This window comes from Hyaena hyaena, unplaced genomic scaffold (genome assembly GCF_003009895.1).
Source record: "Hyaena hyaena isolate Hyena2069 unplaced genomic scaffold, ASM300989v1 scaffold_82, whole genome shotgun sequence".
Taxonomy (NCBI): Eukaryota; Metazoa; Chordata; class Mammalia; order Carnivora; family Hyaenidae; genus Hyaena; species Hyaena hyaena.
The window spans coordinates 1454881-1469337 of record NW_024080713.1 but is presented as its reverse complement, the minus strand read 5'-3'; the positions used below and the strand labels follow the sequence as shown (position 1 = coordinate 1469337).

Here is a 14457-nt window from a genome sequence, read left to right as displayed (position 1 = left end):
TAGGTGTTTTAATTAGAAGCCAATATTTAAAAGTAAGAAATATTAGTGGAAAAGTCACACGTCAGCCTTTTGAGAAATGTAGAGATGTGACAATCCTAAGCCCAAGTCCCTGCAAAGTAAGAAGGGCCAGAGCTGACAGCAGCTATCCCCTATTTCAGACAACCCCCCACCTTTACTGTTCACCGGGCCTGCTTTGCTGGTGGATCAGTGAGCAGCTGAATTTGCTACAGGACACTAAAGGAACTACTGGACAGTAAACTATAGTCAATAAAGATCTTCAGTTACTGTTTAAGAGTGATCTTTTTGAGAGTCTTGGACTACAACATACCTCCTCCCAGTTCACTGTGGCCCAATGATTTTCTTAAAGGGTTCCAAATACTTTGCTGTGGTCTTTAAGAAGACCATAATAATTAATAATCTGTAAATAGTGATTGAAGGACCAAAGATAAAGGCCATTTGGAATAGAATCCCTGAACTAAAAGATCAAAATCAGTAGGGTAGTCAAATAATAGAGGTTAATACATGTTTATGTTAAAAACAATTTTATGACATGTACAATAAGACAGAGCAGTCCACAAGAGTGATATGTTTAAATAGTATTTTCTATTTAGATAGCACTTGAAATATTTCCAACATTAAAAATCTATTTTCTCATCTGACGTTGACAAAACCCCTGTGCTCTAAATATAAAGTTGGCTAGGCAGCTCTTGTTTTCCCCTAACAGTAAAAGCCACGAGCCTTCACTAAGGTCATCTAGTTAACATGGCAAAGACAGGATCAGAATCCAGCCGTGTTAACTCACAAGCCTGTGCTCCTTCCGCTACAATACACTGCTGCTATTGCCTCTTATCCACTCAATATCCTATGATGGGCAGAAAAGTTATTCCAGGGATTACAGAGAAATGTGGTCTGACAGGAGACTGGAAGTATTCATTCAATGACTCTGCACCAAGGTCTCCAAAATTCCTTCCAATTTCAAGAAAAGAACTGGCCCTTCTACTCACTTCCAGATCCCCAGAGTCACTCAATTCCATAGATGCTGTGTGGTACTCGATTTGTGTGTCTATGTCTTGTCTTCCCAATCATTGTGAAAGTTTCTCCAGGAGAAAGCAACTATCATGCCCCTTTGTATGTCCAGTGTAAATCCTCAAATACTTTATTATTTATACACAAAATTTAACAAAAAAGTTCCTTTCTCGTTCTAAAAAACAAAGAGCTAGAAGTAACCTTCAGTGATTTTCAGAAATAATGACAAGGACATCTAAATTATATGAAAGAAACAAGAGTAAGATAGCTAGATTTATGTTTTATAAACCTCCAAATTAAGTACTGTTTTGTCACCAAAAATAATTTTTCTTAAGGAAATTTAACCTTAGGGGGTTAACATTTTGTAATATTTTACATATACTATTTACGTTCTTTCACTATATTTATATATGAAATATAAATATACATATAACATATGCATAAATATACATACAGACATCTGAATTTGCTAATCCTCAATACCAAAAACAATCTTTGCTGTTTATTTATTTTTTAATTTTTTTAACACTTATGTTAATTTTTAATTTAAAAAAAATTTTTTAACAGTTATTTTTCAGAGAGAAAGTGTATGAGCAGGGCAGGGGCAGAAAGAGAGGGAGACACGGAATCCAAAGCATGCTCCAGGCTCTGAGCTGTCAGCACAGAGCCTGACGCAGGGCTCAAACTCACATCTGTGAGATCATGACCTGAGCCAAAATTCAGCGCTTAACTGACTGAGCCACCCAGGTGCCCAAAATCTTTGCTGTTTTGAAATGATCTTTTGTGACAGCCCAGAGCCTAGAGATGGATAAAGAATCTTCTCTCATCACTTTTAACCTGATGATTTTCTTAATTAAAAGGATCCAAATAATTTGTTAATACATACATATTTAACACCCATAATACTCATGGCACATAAAGCTCTAATGAAGCAGTACATTTTAAATCTCAACTTAGAAAGGAAATAAGAGAGTAAGTAGCCAAAATAAAAGTCTAGAGAAGAAATATAGCCCATTAATTTGAATTATAACAGGAGTAACATTTTATCCCTGCACAATTACAGTGCCTTGGTATAGCCCAGTTATTTGGAACTTAATTTTATACATCGACCAACTTCTTCAGAATATTGGTTTTTCCATGGCAAGCCATGGCAAGTACTATCCAAGGGCTCTCCGATTAGATTTAATGCTAACTCTGAGGCAGTACATCATACACTGAGTCACATTACTTACAGGATCATATGCTAGGAACTTTTCCCATTTGCATAGGGCAATTCTAATTCTTAGTTTTATAACCTAAGAAAAATAGGCCCTCCAAAGGAGTGTTGTAGGAATGGAAACTGGTATACTCGTAATTTAGAAACTGGTAATTTGGTTAATATATACCCAAACTAAATAAACTAAATAAATGCATACATCTTTTGACCTAAAAATTCCACTTCTAAGAATCTGTCCCATAGATAAACTGGCAACTCTTGAAATGCCACACTACTAAGTAATTTACTGTAGCACTATTTACAAGAGCAAATTTTTGGAAACAATTTAAATCGTTTGGGGACTGGTTAAATAAACTGTGATATGTCCATACAATGGAATATCATGCAGCCCTTAAAAAAAAAAAAAAAAAAAGACACAGAGATAGAGATAAGAAAGCTCTCTTTGTACTCATATGAAAAAAATCTCCAAGTTAGAGTAAATGAAAAAGCAAAGAACAAAACTGTATATTCTGTAATATGTGTAAAAAGAGATGTGGGGGTAATAAATATATATATATATACATATACATACAGAGATATACATAAAATACCTCTGGAGGTACCCCCCCAAAGCATTATGTGCCTCTAGGAAGTGAGATTATGTGGGTGAACAACAAAATGAAAGATTTTTCACTCTATAATTTTTGAGTTCTGAACCATGTAAATACATTGCCTGGTTAAAACATTAAATTTAACTAATGTATCAACTTGATAAAAAAAAAAAAAGCCATAGGGGGTCCCCAGGTGGCTCAGTCAGTTGAGTGTCTGACTCTTAATTTTGGTTCAGGTCATGATCCCAGGATGTGGGATCAAGCCCAGCATGGAGCCTGCTTAGGATTCTCTCTCTCCTCTCTCTCTCTCCTTATGCTCCTCTCCCCTGCTAACACGCTCTCTCTCAAAAAAACAAAACAAAACAAAACAAAACAAGCCGTAGGGGCACCTGGCTGGCACAGTCAGTAAAGCATGTGACTCTTGATCTCAGGGTCATGAGTTCAAGTCCTACTTTGGGTACAGAGATTACTTAAAAATAAAAATCAAGCCATAGTATGTCAGGATATATGAGAAAACTGTGTTTTCATTGAACAATTTAAGTAACAACTTTTGCTATTCTTTCATTCAAAACACCCACCAGTCCATCCCCAAATTATCCTATAATTACAGAATATAAAGCCAGAAGGAGCTTTGAAAAATCTTCAAAGAAAGAAAACTGTGGCCCAAAAAGGTTAAATAACCTGACCAAAGGACAATTTTTAGGTGGCAAAGTATGGCCTACAACCCGACACCCATCCCAAAGTACTCTCATATATCCCCCACCCCAAGGGGATTCTCCACTAGCACAAGGAGCCTCCTGGTGTCACGCAAGACCCTAGCTGCATCTGGATAACATGAATGACAGGCCTAGTACCACCTGACCTCCCATCTCGGTGACACAGCTTTCAGTGCTTACACAGGAACCAGAAGGGGTCTTGCTTTTCATGAGTTATGTTTTAGCAAAATGCCATGAAGAAAGGCCATGGGATAAACTTGGGGAGGGGAGAGGGCTTTCCTACAAACCCAGTTACTAGAAAACTTAAGGAAAATGTCAAGCAACTTCACCATCAGGTAACTAGAATTTATTTTTATGTTAAACCAAATACCAATCTATTCATGGTGCAGAATATAAAATGTACATGAATATTTCAGGTGAATAAGAGACTTTCAAAGCAATTTCATGCTGCTTCTGTTTGATTCTAAGTCCCGGGGCCTACAAGCACACACATTCATTCTCTTAAACTCTAAAGAGGCATGAAGACTTGGGAATTAAAGTGGCCTTATCAATGGCAGTGGGAAGTCAAAGGATCAGAGCGAGACAGACCTGGATATACAGCTTAGTTCCTGCCATGGTGTGATCTTGAGCTCAGAGCCTCAGTTTCTTCATGTGTAAAATGCACTTGGCAATACTTAGCAGTTTTATTATAAGGATGGGAGATGATGTATGTTAAGGCACCTGGTCTCCACAAGGAGTGCAATAAACGACAGCTACTACTACAGCCATCACAAACCTATCAGAATCTTATCAAATCATTTACCTGGATTCAATTTATAAGAGCAAAATAAGGTTTGCAGTGGGTATCATAAGCACCCAACGAGTCACAGGAGAAAAAAAGGCCAACAGGGTAAAATGACCTAAGTGAAGAGTATATTACACTCACATATTTCATTTCAAACTTCTTAGCCAACATTTCCACTTCTTGCCTCTCTTGCTGCTCATCATTAAATGGGTCTTCTGTGTGAATGGGCTTCTTCTGATTCAAAGAAAATGGGAAAAGAAATAAAAGTATTAGTATTACTTCAACCAGAGCCGAATACATCCTTAAATTTAATAATTAGAGTCAAAATTTCCAAATATTAACAAATAAGTTAGAAGCATTAAAAGTAAGCAGAAAGAAATGTTCATCTGTAGCAAAAAAAAAAAAAAAAAAAACACTTGCAATTTTAATGGATTCTTACACATTCTTAAGGTTTTTGGTGGTGAAGAACTCAACAATTCAACTCATTTCTTCCTACAGAAGGATCTATGGCCACCCTGTCCAAAATAAAAAGGCCAAAAATCCCCCAAGAAAATTAGGGTAAAATGAAAATCCCACTTATCACTCTAGTCTGAGATCTTCCCAACAAAGATAACTGCTCTGGTGAGGAAACACTTCTCCGAGGGTCACTCGGTTATTCATCAGCGGCACCACTGGTTCATCCGCCCTGCGCTCTCACTAGAGTATCTGCAGCCGCTAAAGCCTTCTGCTGAGACCCGGCATCAACGCCTCTCTCCACATCACCTACTTTTGTTTGTTTGCTTAATTTGTTTAATGTTTATTTATTTTTGAGAGAGAGACAAAGCGTAAGCAGGGGGAGGGGCAGAGAGAGAGGGAGACACAGAATCCAAGCAGGCTCCAGGCTCTGAGCTGTGAGCATGAAGCCTGACGCAGGGCTCGAACCCATGAACCACAAGATCATGACCTGAGCTGAAGTCAAACACTCAACAACTGAGCGACCCAGGCGCCCAACATCACCTACTTCTTATCAATGGATATTCATTCGGGGAATACATACTACTTTTAAACAAAGCTAGAAAAGTGAAGCAGCTGCAAGTAGATTACAGTACCATGGCTTCCTTCCAGCAGGGGAGAATCAAAGTTTATTATAATTCATGGTTTAAAAAAACCACACAAACAGGTAAGATCCCACATTTACCATCCATTTACCAAAACAAACAAAAAGATAAATCATATCCTTTACTCAGGTTTACTATTTTAGCAGGCATGTTTCATATGTATATATATATATATATACACACACACACATATATATATACACATACATATATATATATAGTTTTTCAGTATAAAAAAGGGAAACAAGGAGCTGCATATGAAATCAAAATTCTACTTGTATCCAATCATGGCCAACTCACTAGAAAGTTAATTTTTAAAAAAGAAAGGCTAGATATTTTTACTGAGGTAGTATCTTCAAGAATTAAAGATAAAGTATATTACAACTGAAATACTAGATACAGATTCAGCTGAACCTGAAGAAAAAAATTCAGAAGGGACAAAGATTTGCACACTTTGGAACACAGATAGTTCACCTTGGATATAAAGGCTGAGATATGATCAATCTAAAAATATGACAGAAAAATATGAACAGAGTTAATACAAAATAATTCATCAGACCTAGGGCATAAGAATAAAGGATGCTCGGGGTGCCTGGGTGGCTTAGTCGGTTAGGCGTCCGACTTTCGCTTAGGTCATGATCTCGCTGTTCGTGGGTTCGAGCTCCGCTTCGGGCTCTGTGCTGACTGCCAGCTCAGAGCCTGGAGCCTATTTCAGAGTCTGTGTCTCCCTCTCTCTCTGACCCTCCCCTGCTCACGCTCTCTCTCTCTCTAGAAATAAATAAAAAAAACCTTAAAAAAAAAAAAAAAGAATAAAGGATGCTCTTAAAGCTTAAAGAAGTAATCTCAGAATCAATTTTTTAAATTATCTATTGTGATAAGTAATATATTTACAGAATCCTTTATCCCAATAGGAGTTATCAGTGGAAAAAATACATATGACCTGAAAGGAATAAATAAGCCAGCAGGAAGAAACTGATAATGAAATAAGAAACATGAAGCACATCCAAGATGTAGCCTCAACTTGAGCCTAAGCACAGAGCACAACCACCATGACTTGCCATTATGAACTGTTGCTTCATTTCACTGCAAAGTCCAAATACTAGGTCTTACTACTGGTCTGACCCATTTTATACGTGAAATGTAAACACACGGACACTGTATTTTTTTTTAATAAGAATCACCTTATATGCCATTTCATAATATTTTGTGTAGACATCATAGAGGCATCAAAAATAAATCTCTTACACTTTCCTTTTATAGTTAGGAACTAAACCCCTACCCACAATCAGGGCTCTAAGTAAGCCTTATGTTTTTCAGATGAAAAAGGATTTGAAAACCAGTAAATATCAAAATTACCAACTACCCACAGACATAAACATTGTAATAATGTTATCCTTTGACGTTAACTCATTAACACCATTTTCAGATCTTGCACATGTTATTGAAAATATGCAATATGACAATGGAATACCACAGAATTCTGTAAAAGTATAACCAGATTAACAGTTTAATTATTTTTTTCTTTTTAAGTTTACTTTATCCATTTTGAAAGAGGGAGAAAGGGAGAGAGAGACAGAGAGAGATAGAGAGCGAGTGAGTGCACAGAGTAGGGGGCAGAAAGAGGAGAGAGAAAAAGACTCCCAAGCAGGCTCCACCTGTCAGCACCGGCCCAATGTGGGGCTCGAACCCCACCAACCATGAGATCATGACAGAAGCAGATACCAAGAGTTGGACACTTAACTGACCTAGCCACCTAGGCACCCCTCTTTTCCTTTTTATATACTAAATGTCCAATTAATCACATTCACAAATGGATGCTCTAGTTAGTTGATTCTCCGGTTTACTAAAAGTTAAACAAAAATTACTTGCATAGCAATTACTGCCAGAACTGCGAACTTACATCATTTAGCCAGAAATGGTGAACACATGAAATGGTGAACACATGAAATGGTGAACACATTAATCTTTGAGGACAGAACTGCAGTGCCTCAGTCATCATCCCGAACCACCTCAATCAGGGCTTAGGAGTCTACAGAGATAACAAGGTTAAGGGTTTAGCTAACCTGTGTCCTTACAACCTAACAAGAAGGGTTTTGTTTTTCATATTTTGCCAACATATACTCATTTAATTGTGCTTTGCCTCATTAATAAAAAGAGTTTGCAAAAAATTCTGATTGCATTCAGTTAATTGGGGCTTTACTATTCATTTTGTATTTATGAAGGGAAATGATTTAAATGCATCCCAATAGAGATGGCATTCACATGCGACACAGATTTATACCTACACCTATTAACTAAACTCTTATTCAGTGATAGACGGCTACTTCAAAATTTAGAATCCATTTTTCTTTTCATTTCACACGATGTCTTTTCCTCCCCTTTCTATGCAAAGTCTGCTACACAGTAAGTTTTTCAATTACAACAACTCAACATTAAAACTATTTTGAAAAGATTTTAACATCCTTAAAAACAACTGGACTCTCCCTGAGGGGAAGAAAAACCAAATTTGGGCATCACTACCTTGCAGACCAACTCTATTGGTTTCATTTTGCTTTTTTTGTTGGTTTCTATTACGAGGATTTCCTTTCACGGAAATATGACAACCTCATTTAAAGAAATGTTTTCTACAATTCCTTTAATAAATACGTCCATTGGGAGTACTCAGAGGTCAATCTGGCAAATCTTGGTTGCAAAGGTGCATTGTATAAACCGTGGGTCTTTTGGTTCAGAATACAACAAATGATACATGGCTGAATATACAAGAAAAATTGATCAATATATCCCTAAATTGATAGCATAAACAGAAAAATTAAACTGAATTATTCATCTTTCACCTATTACATGAAACTAGTAGTTCTGATATCATCAGGTGAACAAGGAAAGTAAGGAGTTAAAATTAACTTGTTGGGCTCATAATTAAAAGATATATATCTTATTAATTTATCATGGAATGAATATCATAGCATTAAGAGAATCATAACAAATCCCTATTTCTACTATAACTCTCATTTTAGTTCATTTTGGCAGGAGCCTCTAAATTTTGTTAAATTGAAGTATTGTTTTACTAAGAAGTAGTACTAGCATGGAAAGAAGTACTAATAGAACTACATACAAGCACTTTGCATCTGCGTCCTCACTTGCAAAGTGGGGATAATGATTCCTACCTCGCCTAGGTCTGCTGGACTGAATTCCATAAGCCATACACCTTACTTAGACCTGTGTCTAGCATGCACATAGGAAGAAGTCAGTGAATATTAGCTACCCTAATATATTTTTACCCAAATATGATGCTTTTCATCTGTAATTTATGAAGTAGATTAGGGAGTCAAACTGCAAACTTACTTAGATGAGAAGATCAAATACAATTTACTTGAAAAAACGCTCCAATCCAATATTTTCAAAATTATTTTGGAAAAAAGAAACATCATATTTATAAAAAGGAGGGGTGCTATAGTAAGTCTGAAGGATAAAATGTTTTGCAGAAATGGCCAATAGGATCTCTACCCTTGCCAGTTCACGTTGGTTGCAAACACCTAAAGTGATTTGACCACACAACAATATTTACAAATAATGATGAAAAGATTTGTTGGCCTTAAAAAAAACAAAATCAAGTGACAATATATTTTTAAAGAGTCATTCGTTTCAACTATAAAGGTAGTTGAGAACAAAAACAAATGACTTGAGTCCATTAAGCCTGTACTAAATAAAGCAAAACCTAATAAAGAGCATAATCTCTAAAGGACAGAGGAAATTGTTCTCTTACTGCTGTTACTCTATCATTTCCCTTTCTAGTTTACTTCTAAAGATCAACAAAACCTATAATAAAAATTACAGTTACCAACAAACCTCTCTATCTCCGCGGTTCACCAGTTCCATCAAAGCCATACCTACGTATTTTCAACGGTTTCTAAAAATTCAAAGCTAAGATGTTTTTCATTGTTCTCCAAAAATCCCCATGGCCAAACGCCATCCTCCAAGTCGGACCTATAAACTAATGATAAACACTCAAATACAAGTACGATGGTAGGCGCCAAAGACACCTTCCCATTCAATTACACTAAGAACAAGCTCTACAGAAAACAAAGCTAAATAGAACACCAATACCAAGATGAGAGAGGAAAATAAGTAACCAAATAACCCATTTCTTCATTCCTAGAGCGGAATCCTTAGTCTGAAATTTTTCATCTTACTTTTCAAATCCCCTTCAACGAAGAGAAATACCCAACGTTCGCAAGCACAACTCAGCGCCAAACGTATAGTGAAGAGGATGATATGGAGGGGTCACACTCTCTGCTTCCGACTGGGGGGCGTGTCCCCCAAGGTTTTCTCTCCCTTTCTACGGGAACGACCGCCGGCGCTCCACAAGGAAAACCCAACCGCGTAACTTGCAGAGCTCCCAGATTTTGTACGCGGAGCAGAAAGGAAAATCAATTCCGAGGTCTCGAAAGCTGCAGAGGAAAACCAGCTCCGAGCCGCATTCGGAGCGGGCGTACGAGGGGGGTCGGTGGAGCCGGGTGGGAGCCTTGGCCAACCCTGGGGAGCGGGGGAAAGCAGCACCGACCACGCGCCCACCCTCTCGGCCCTTGCCCCCTCCACCCACCCTCCCAGGCGACCCGAGACGCGCAAAGTGGGCGTCGGAAGGTGCCAACCACTGGGAGAGGCGGATGCGTCCTGAGGCTCCCAGGGTCTGGGGGGTGAGGGAGGAATCTTCTGTACCCGTTGTTCTCCGCACAGCAGCAGCTCCGGGTAACTGAACTCCACGCAGCTCTCGTCGGTGGGATCCTTGAGCACCAGCTCCAGGCGCACCGTCTCCCTCGGCGGCCTCTGCGGCGGCTCGGCCCGGGAAGCCGACTCCCGCGGCGGGGGCGGCTGCAAGTGCAGCTGAGGGAGCGGCGGCGGCGGCGGCGGCTCGGGCCGCGGGGGCTCGCGCTGCAGCGACATGGGCGGCTCGGCGCGGCTGACCTCGCGCTGGGGGAGCGGCTTCTCCCGCGGCGGGGGCTGCGCGTCCGACCGGGGGGCAGCCTCCCGCGGGGCCGGCTGCTCCGCCCGGGCCGGCTCGCGGTACGGCTGCGGCTCCAGCCGGGGGGGCTCGCGAGGGTACTCGGGCTCGCGTTCGGCCCCCGCGTAGTCGGCCTCGCGCCGCCTCACCGGTGACAGGCTAATAAACGCTACTCTGCGTGGCTCCGCCATCCCCACTGTTCTGGCCCTCTGCCTTCGCTCGAGCCGGCGCTCGGTTCTACGCCGAGTTGTTTGCCTGCCCGCCCTTCCTTCTGCTTTCCGTCGCTTTTCTTCCCTCCACCACCCTCAGTCGTCTCTGCCGACGCCACCGTGAGTGCGGACCGTGCCCCCTTCCCAGCCACTATGTTCTGATGGGCTCCACCGCCATCGCCAGGGTCGCCGCAGCCGCCATGTTGGATACCCCACATAAATAGAAGCAGGCCGCTGAGCGGGCGCATGCGCAGACAGGAGACGCTCGCGTCCACCGTCGTGGCTGTGGCTCAGTTTTCCTCTTTTCCTCCCAACAGTCTGGAGTCCAGACAGGTCAGCGGAAGTGACGCAGTGGCAGGGCCGGTTCCCTTGGAAACGGAGACGCCGTCTGCGCCCTTCCTAAAAGGGTGGGGTCTGGGGTTTCCCTAGCTTCCTATTTGCACCCGGAAACCAGAGGCGCGCGTGGGGCTCAGCCAGGCGCGAGCGTCGGGATGTGCCTGGGACCGACCTAATCATGGCGCTGCGTCCCGTCCGGCCCATTCCTCCGGCACTCGGCTCTAAAGAGTTGGGGTTGTCAAGGCGGACACGAAGAAAGGGTTGAGGGACTCGAGGATCGGCCGCAGTGCCTGCCTGCCCGGCGCCCCGCCGCCCGAAATACCGAGGGAAGAAAGGAAATGGCTAACTCGAGGCGGGCTCGCCCTGCGGCTTCCCTCCGCAGGGCGCAACACTGACTCCCGCAGGCCTCCCAGTCCTCGGCCGACTGCTGGTTTCCTCGCCCGGCCACGGCGGGGATTGTGTGTGGCACGGTCGTAAAATGAGCAGTAACGTTTTGCAGTTGGGTAAATGAACAGTCCTGGGCTCGTGCATAAAGCCTGAACTGTGGAGATTCCTAGAAAACTTCTCTAGAGGATCTGGTGGTATTTTCGAGAACGTACTCTCTAAAAGTAGAATGCTAAATGACCCGTTTCGGGGTGGAGGGCAGCCTTGTTTGGGAACGCCTTGTAGGCACACATGTGATAAACTAGGTGGAATCCAGGTTTAAAAGGATGAGAATTACTGTCCATTTTAATCCACTAAATAGAAAGCGAATATGAGCTCCCCCCCCACCCCCCCGCCAACTCCCAAATCTTGAAGCGAATTCACGCCTTCTGTTAAATCCATTAACCGGATTAACAGTGTTAACACGTATTCGCGACCGTTTGATTGAGTCAGTATAACGTCATACACAAATTCTCAGCTTTTCACTCTGTTACTTTGACTAATTGTATGAAGATAGTAATGGAATGGATGGTTCCCTCCCAGCTCTAAATTGGTGTCAGTTTTCCTTGGCACTCTGTTTTACCTCCATTGTCTTCACTCCAATGGCGCTCATTCTGATTCTACATTAGTGGTCTCATTTCTAGATTGTTTTAGTAGCACTTAAGTGACCTTCCTGTCCTCAGACTGTCTTCCTTTCAGTCTTGCAGTGGGACTATATTAATGCTTCTAAAACATCTTTTTATGGGGCGCCTGGGTGGCTTAGTCGGGTAAGCGTCCGACTTTCGCTTAGGTCATGATCTCGCGGTTCGTGGGTTCGAGCCCCGCGTCGGGCTCTGTGCTGACTGCCGGCTCAGAGCCTGGAGCCTATTTGAGAGTCTGTATCTCCCTCTCTCTCTCTCTCTCTCTCTCTCTCTGACCCTCCCCTGCTCACGCTGTCTCTCTCTCTCTCTCTCTCTGTCCTAGAAATAAATAAAACATTTAAAAAAAACAAAACATCTTTTTATTACATCATTATTTGTCCTGGCTACAATTTACCTACAAAGTAAGTTCTATGGTTAACTCATATTCAACATCTTTCACAACTTAGCTCACCCGCAAACTGGTGGTCTGTGGGCTGAATTGTTCTGTAAGAGTGTTACTCTTCAAACAATCTTCTAACTTCTAACACATTGTTTTCCTAACTTTTCTCACATCTCACAGTGAGAAATAGATTCTACACTGAAGCCCAATATACACACAGATACATAGGTGAAATACAAGTTTCACAAAAGTTTCCTTATTGTGTAAAATAAAGAACAAAATTAATACAATGTAAATATTTTATAATACAATGTGGAAACCAGTCTTAATATAAATACTACAGAAGCAAATCAAGATTTTATTTTATGGAAATCTTTGTTTATTGGTTTATTCTAGTCCACAGTGCATGAGGGTATATCTAATCTACCATTGAGCCTCATCTTCAAGTTTATTTTTTAAATAAGTCAAAACTGAATATCCTAGTTCATAAACATAGGCATTATGAATACTAATGCGGATCCGCTTTCTTCTTTGCAATAAATTCATTAATCTTAATCCAACATGATGATTGATTTCATGAATGGCAATCATTTTTCTGTGTAAATGAGGTACTAATCCACAATAATTTATTCTCTTCATAGACATCAACTTTAATAAAATTATTTAAGGTTTTGAAAACCAAATGAATCTTCTATATAATTGTTTTCATTTAATATTGCAAATTATCTTCTGGTTTTAGTTTTCAATAATTTTTATATCTTTATGGTTTCCTGATTATATTTGTTGTCCCATCACTTGCAATTCCATTATAAATTGTCTAATTTTTTTTAGTGACTTAAATGCTGGTTCCTAGTTATGAGTATATTTTCTCCATACAGACAATAACTCCTCTATAAAATTCTCTTGCTACACATATCTGGCATAAAAGTATTATCAAGTTGGACTGTTACTGCATAAGAATCATTGATTCTTCTTAATGTTCTGTGCTAACTGAGTTGATATTGTGTTATTGCCAGGAAATATAGCTTTGAATTTATCAGCTTCTTTGCCACCAAAAACATATGCACCAACATATTGGATGAAGCAGCTTTTTAGCACTTAGTGCTAAGCCATTTCTCTTTTGCCACAACTAAACACAAAGATTGTGTTTCTCGTTAATATTTGTGAAGCAACTGAGAAATTGTGCCAATAACTTTATGCTCTTTTCCTTAAGAACATCTTTTGGGGGCTTATTGACAAGTTGATCATGCTGTATTTTCAAATGTCCTTTTACTTCTGAATAACTTTTTTTTCCTCAATATTTTCACTGCACTTCCAAATCTAACAGCTGAACTTTAACATGGGGGCACCTGAGTTGCTCAGTCGGTTGAGCCTTCCACTCTTGATTTTGGCTCAGGTCTTTTTTTTTTCAAAGTTTCTTTTTCTCTAATTTTTAAAAAAAATGTTTTATTTATTTCTGAGAGAGAGAGAGAGACAGACAGACAGCATGAGCAGGGGAGGGTCAGAGAGAGAGGGAGACACAGAATCCAAAGCAGGGTCCAGGTTCTGAGCTAGCTGTCAGCATAGAGCCCTACGCGGGGCTCAAACCCACAAACTGTGAGATCATGACCTGAGCCGAAGTCGGACGCTTAACAAACTGAGCCACCCAGGCGTCCCTTGGCTTAGGTCTTGATCTCACAATTCGTCAGATGGAGCCCTGCATCAGCCTCTGTGCTAAGAGCACTGAGCCCGCTTCGGATTCTCTCTCTCCTCTCTCGCTCTCTCTTCCCCCCCCCCGCCCCTCCCCTGCTCTCACCCTCTCTCTCAAAATAAATAAACTTTAAAAATTAGAAAAAAATAAACTTGAACACAATTTCTGTATTTTCTTTCTTTTTTTCATTTTTTTCTTTTTTTTTTTTTCTTTTTCTTTTTTTTTTTTTGAGACAGAGGGTGAAAGTGGGCAAGGGGCAGAGAGAGAGACTTAAAGAGAGAGAGCCCCATGCAGGGCACAGAGAGAGAGAGAAAGAGAAGCGGGGCTCACCCAAAGTGGGGCTCGAGCTCA

At 40.8% G+C, this 14457-nt stretch overlaps 1 protein-coding gene across 2 annotated transcripts in view; it reads right to left on the bottom strand.

The window, feature by feature from the left end:
* Positions 1 to 10874, bottom strand: part of UBN2 (ubinuclein 2) — a 66982-nt gene extending 56108 nt beyond the window's left edge. The window contains exons 1-2 of one of the 2 annotated variants that reach the window (XM_039234039.1): positions 10146 to 10874; positions 4474 to 4566 (exon numbers count right to left, since the gene is read on the bottom strand). In XM_039234039.1, coding sequence (XP_039089970.1) covers positions 4474 to 4566; positions 10146 to 10619 — 567 coding nt within the window. In that variant the 5' untranslated portion in view covers positions 10620 to 10874. The remainder of the gene's footprint in view (positions 1 to 4473; positions 4567 to 10145) is intronic. The other variant, XM_039234040.1, reaches the window with a different exon arrangement.
* Positions 10875 to 14457: the final 3583 nt, after the last annotated feature.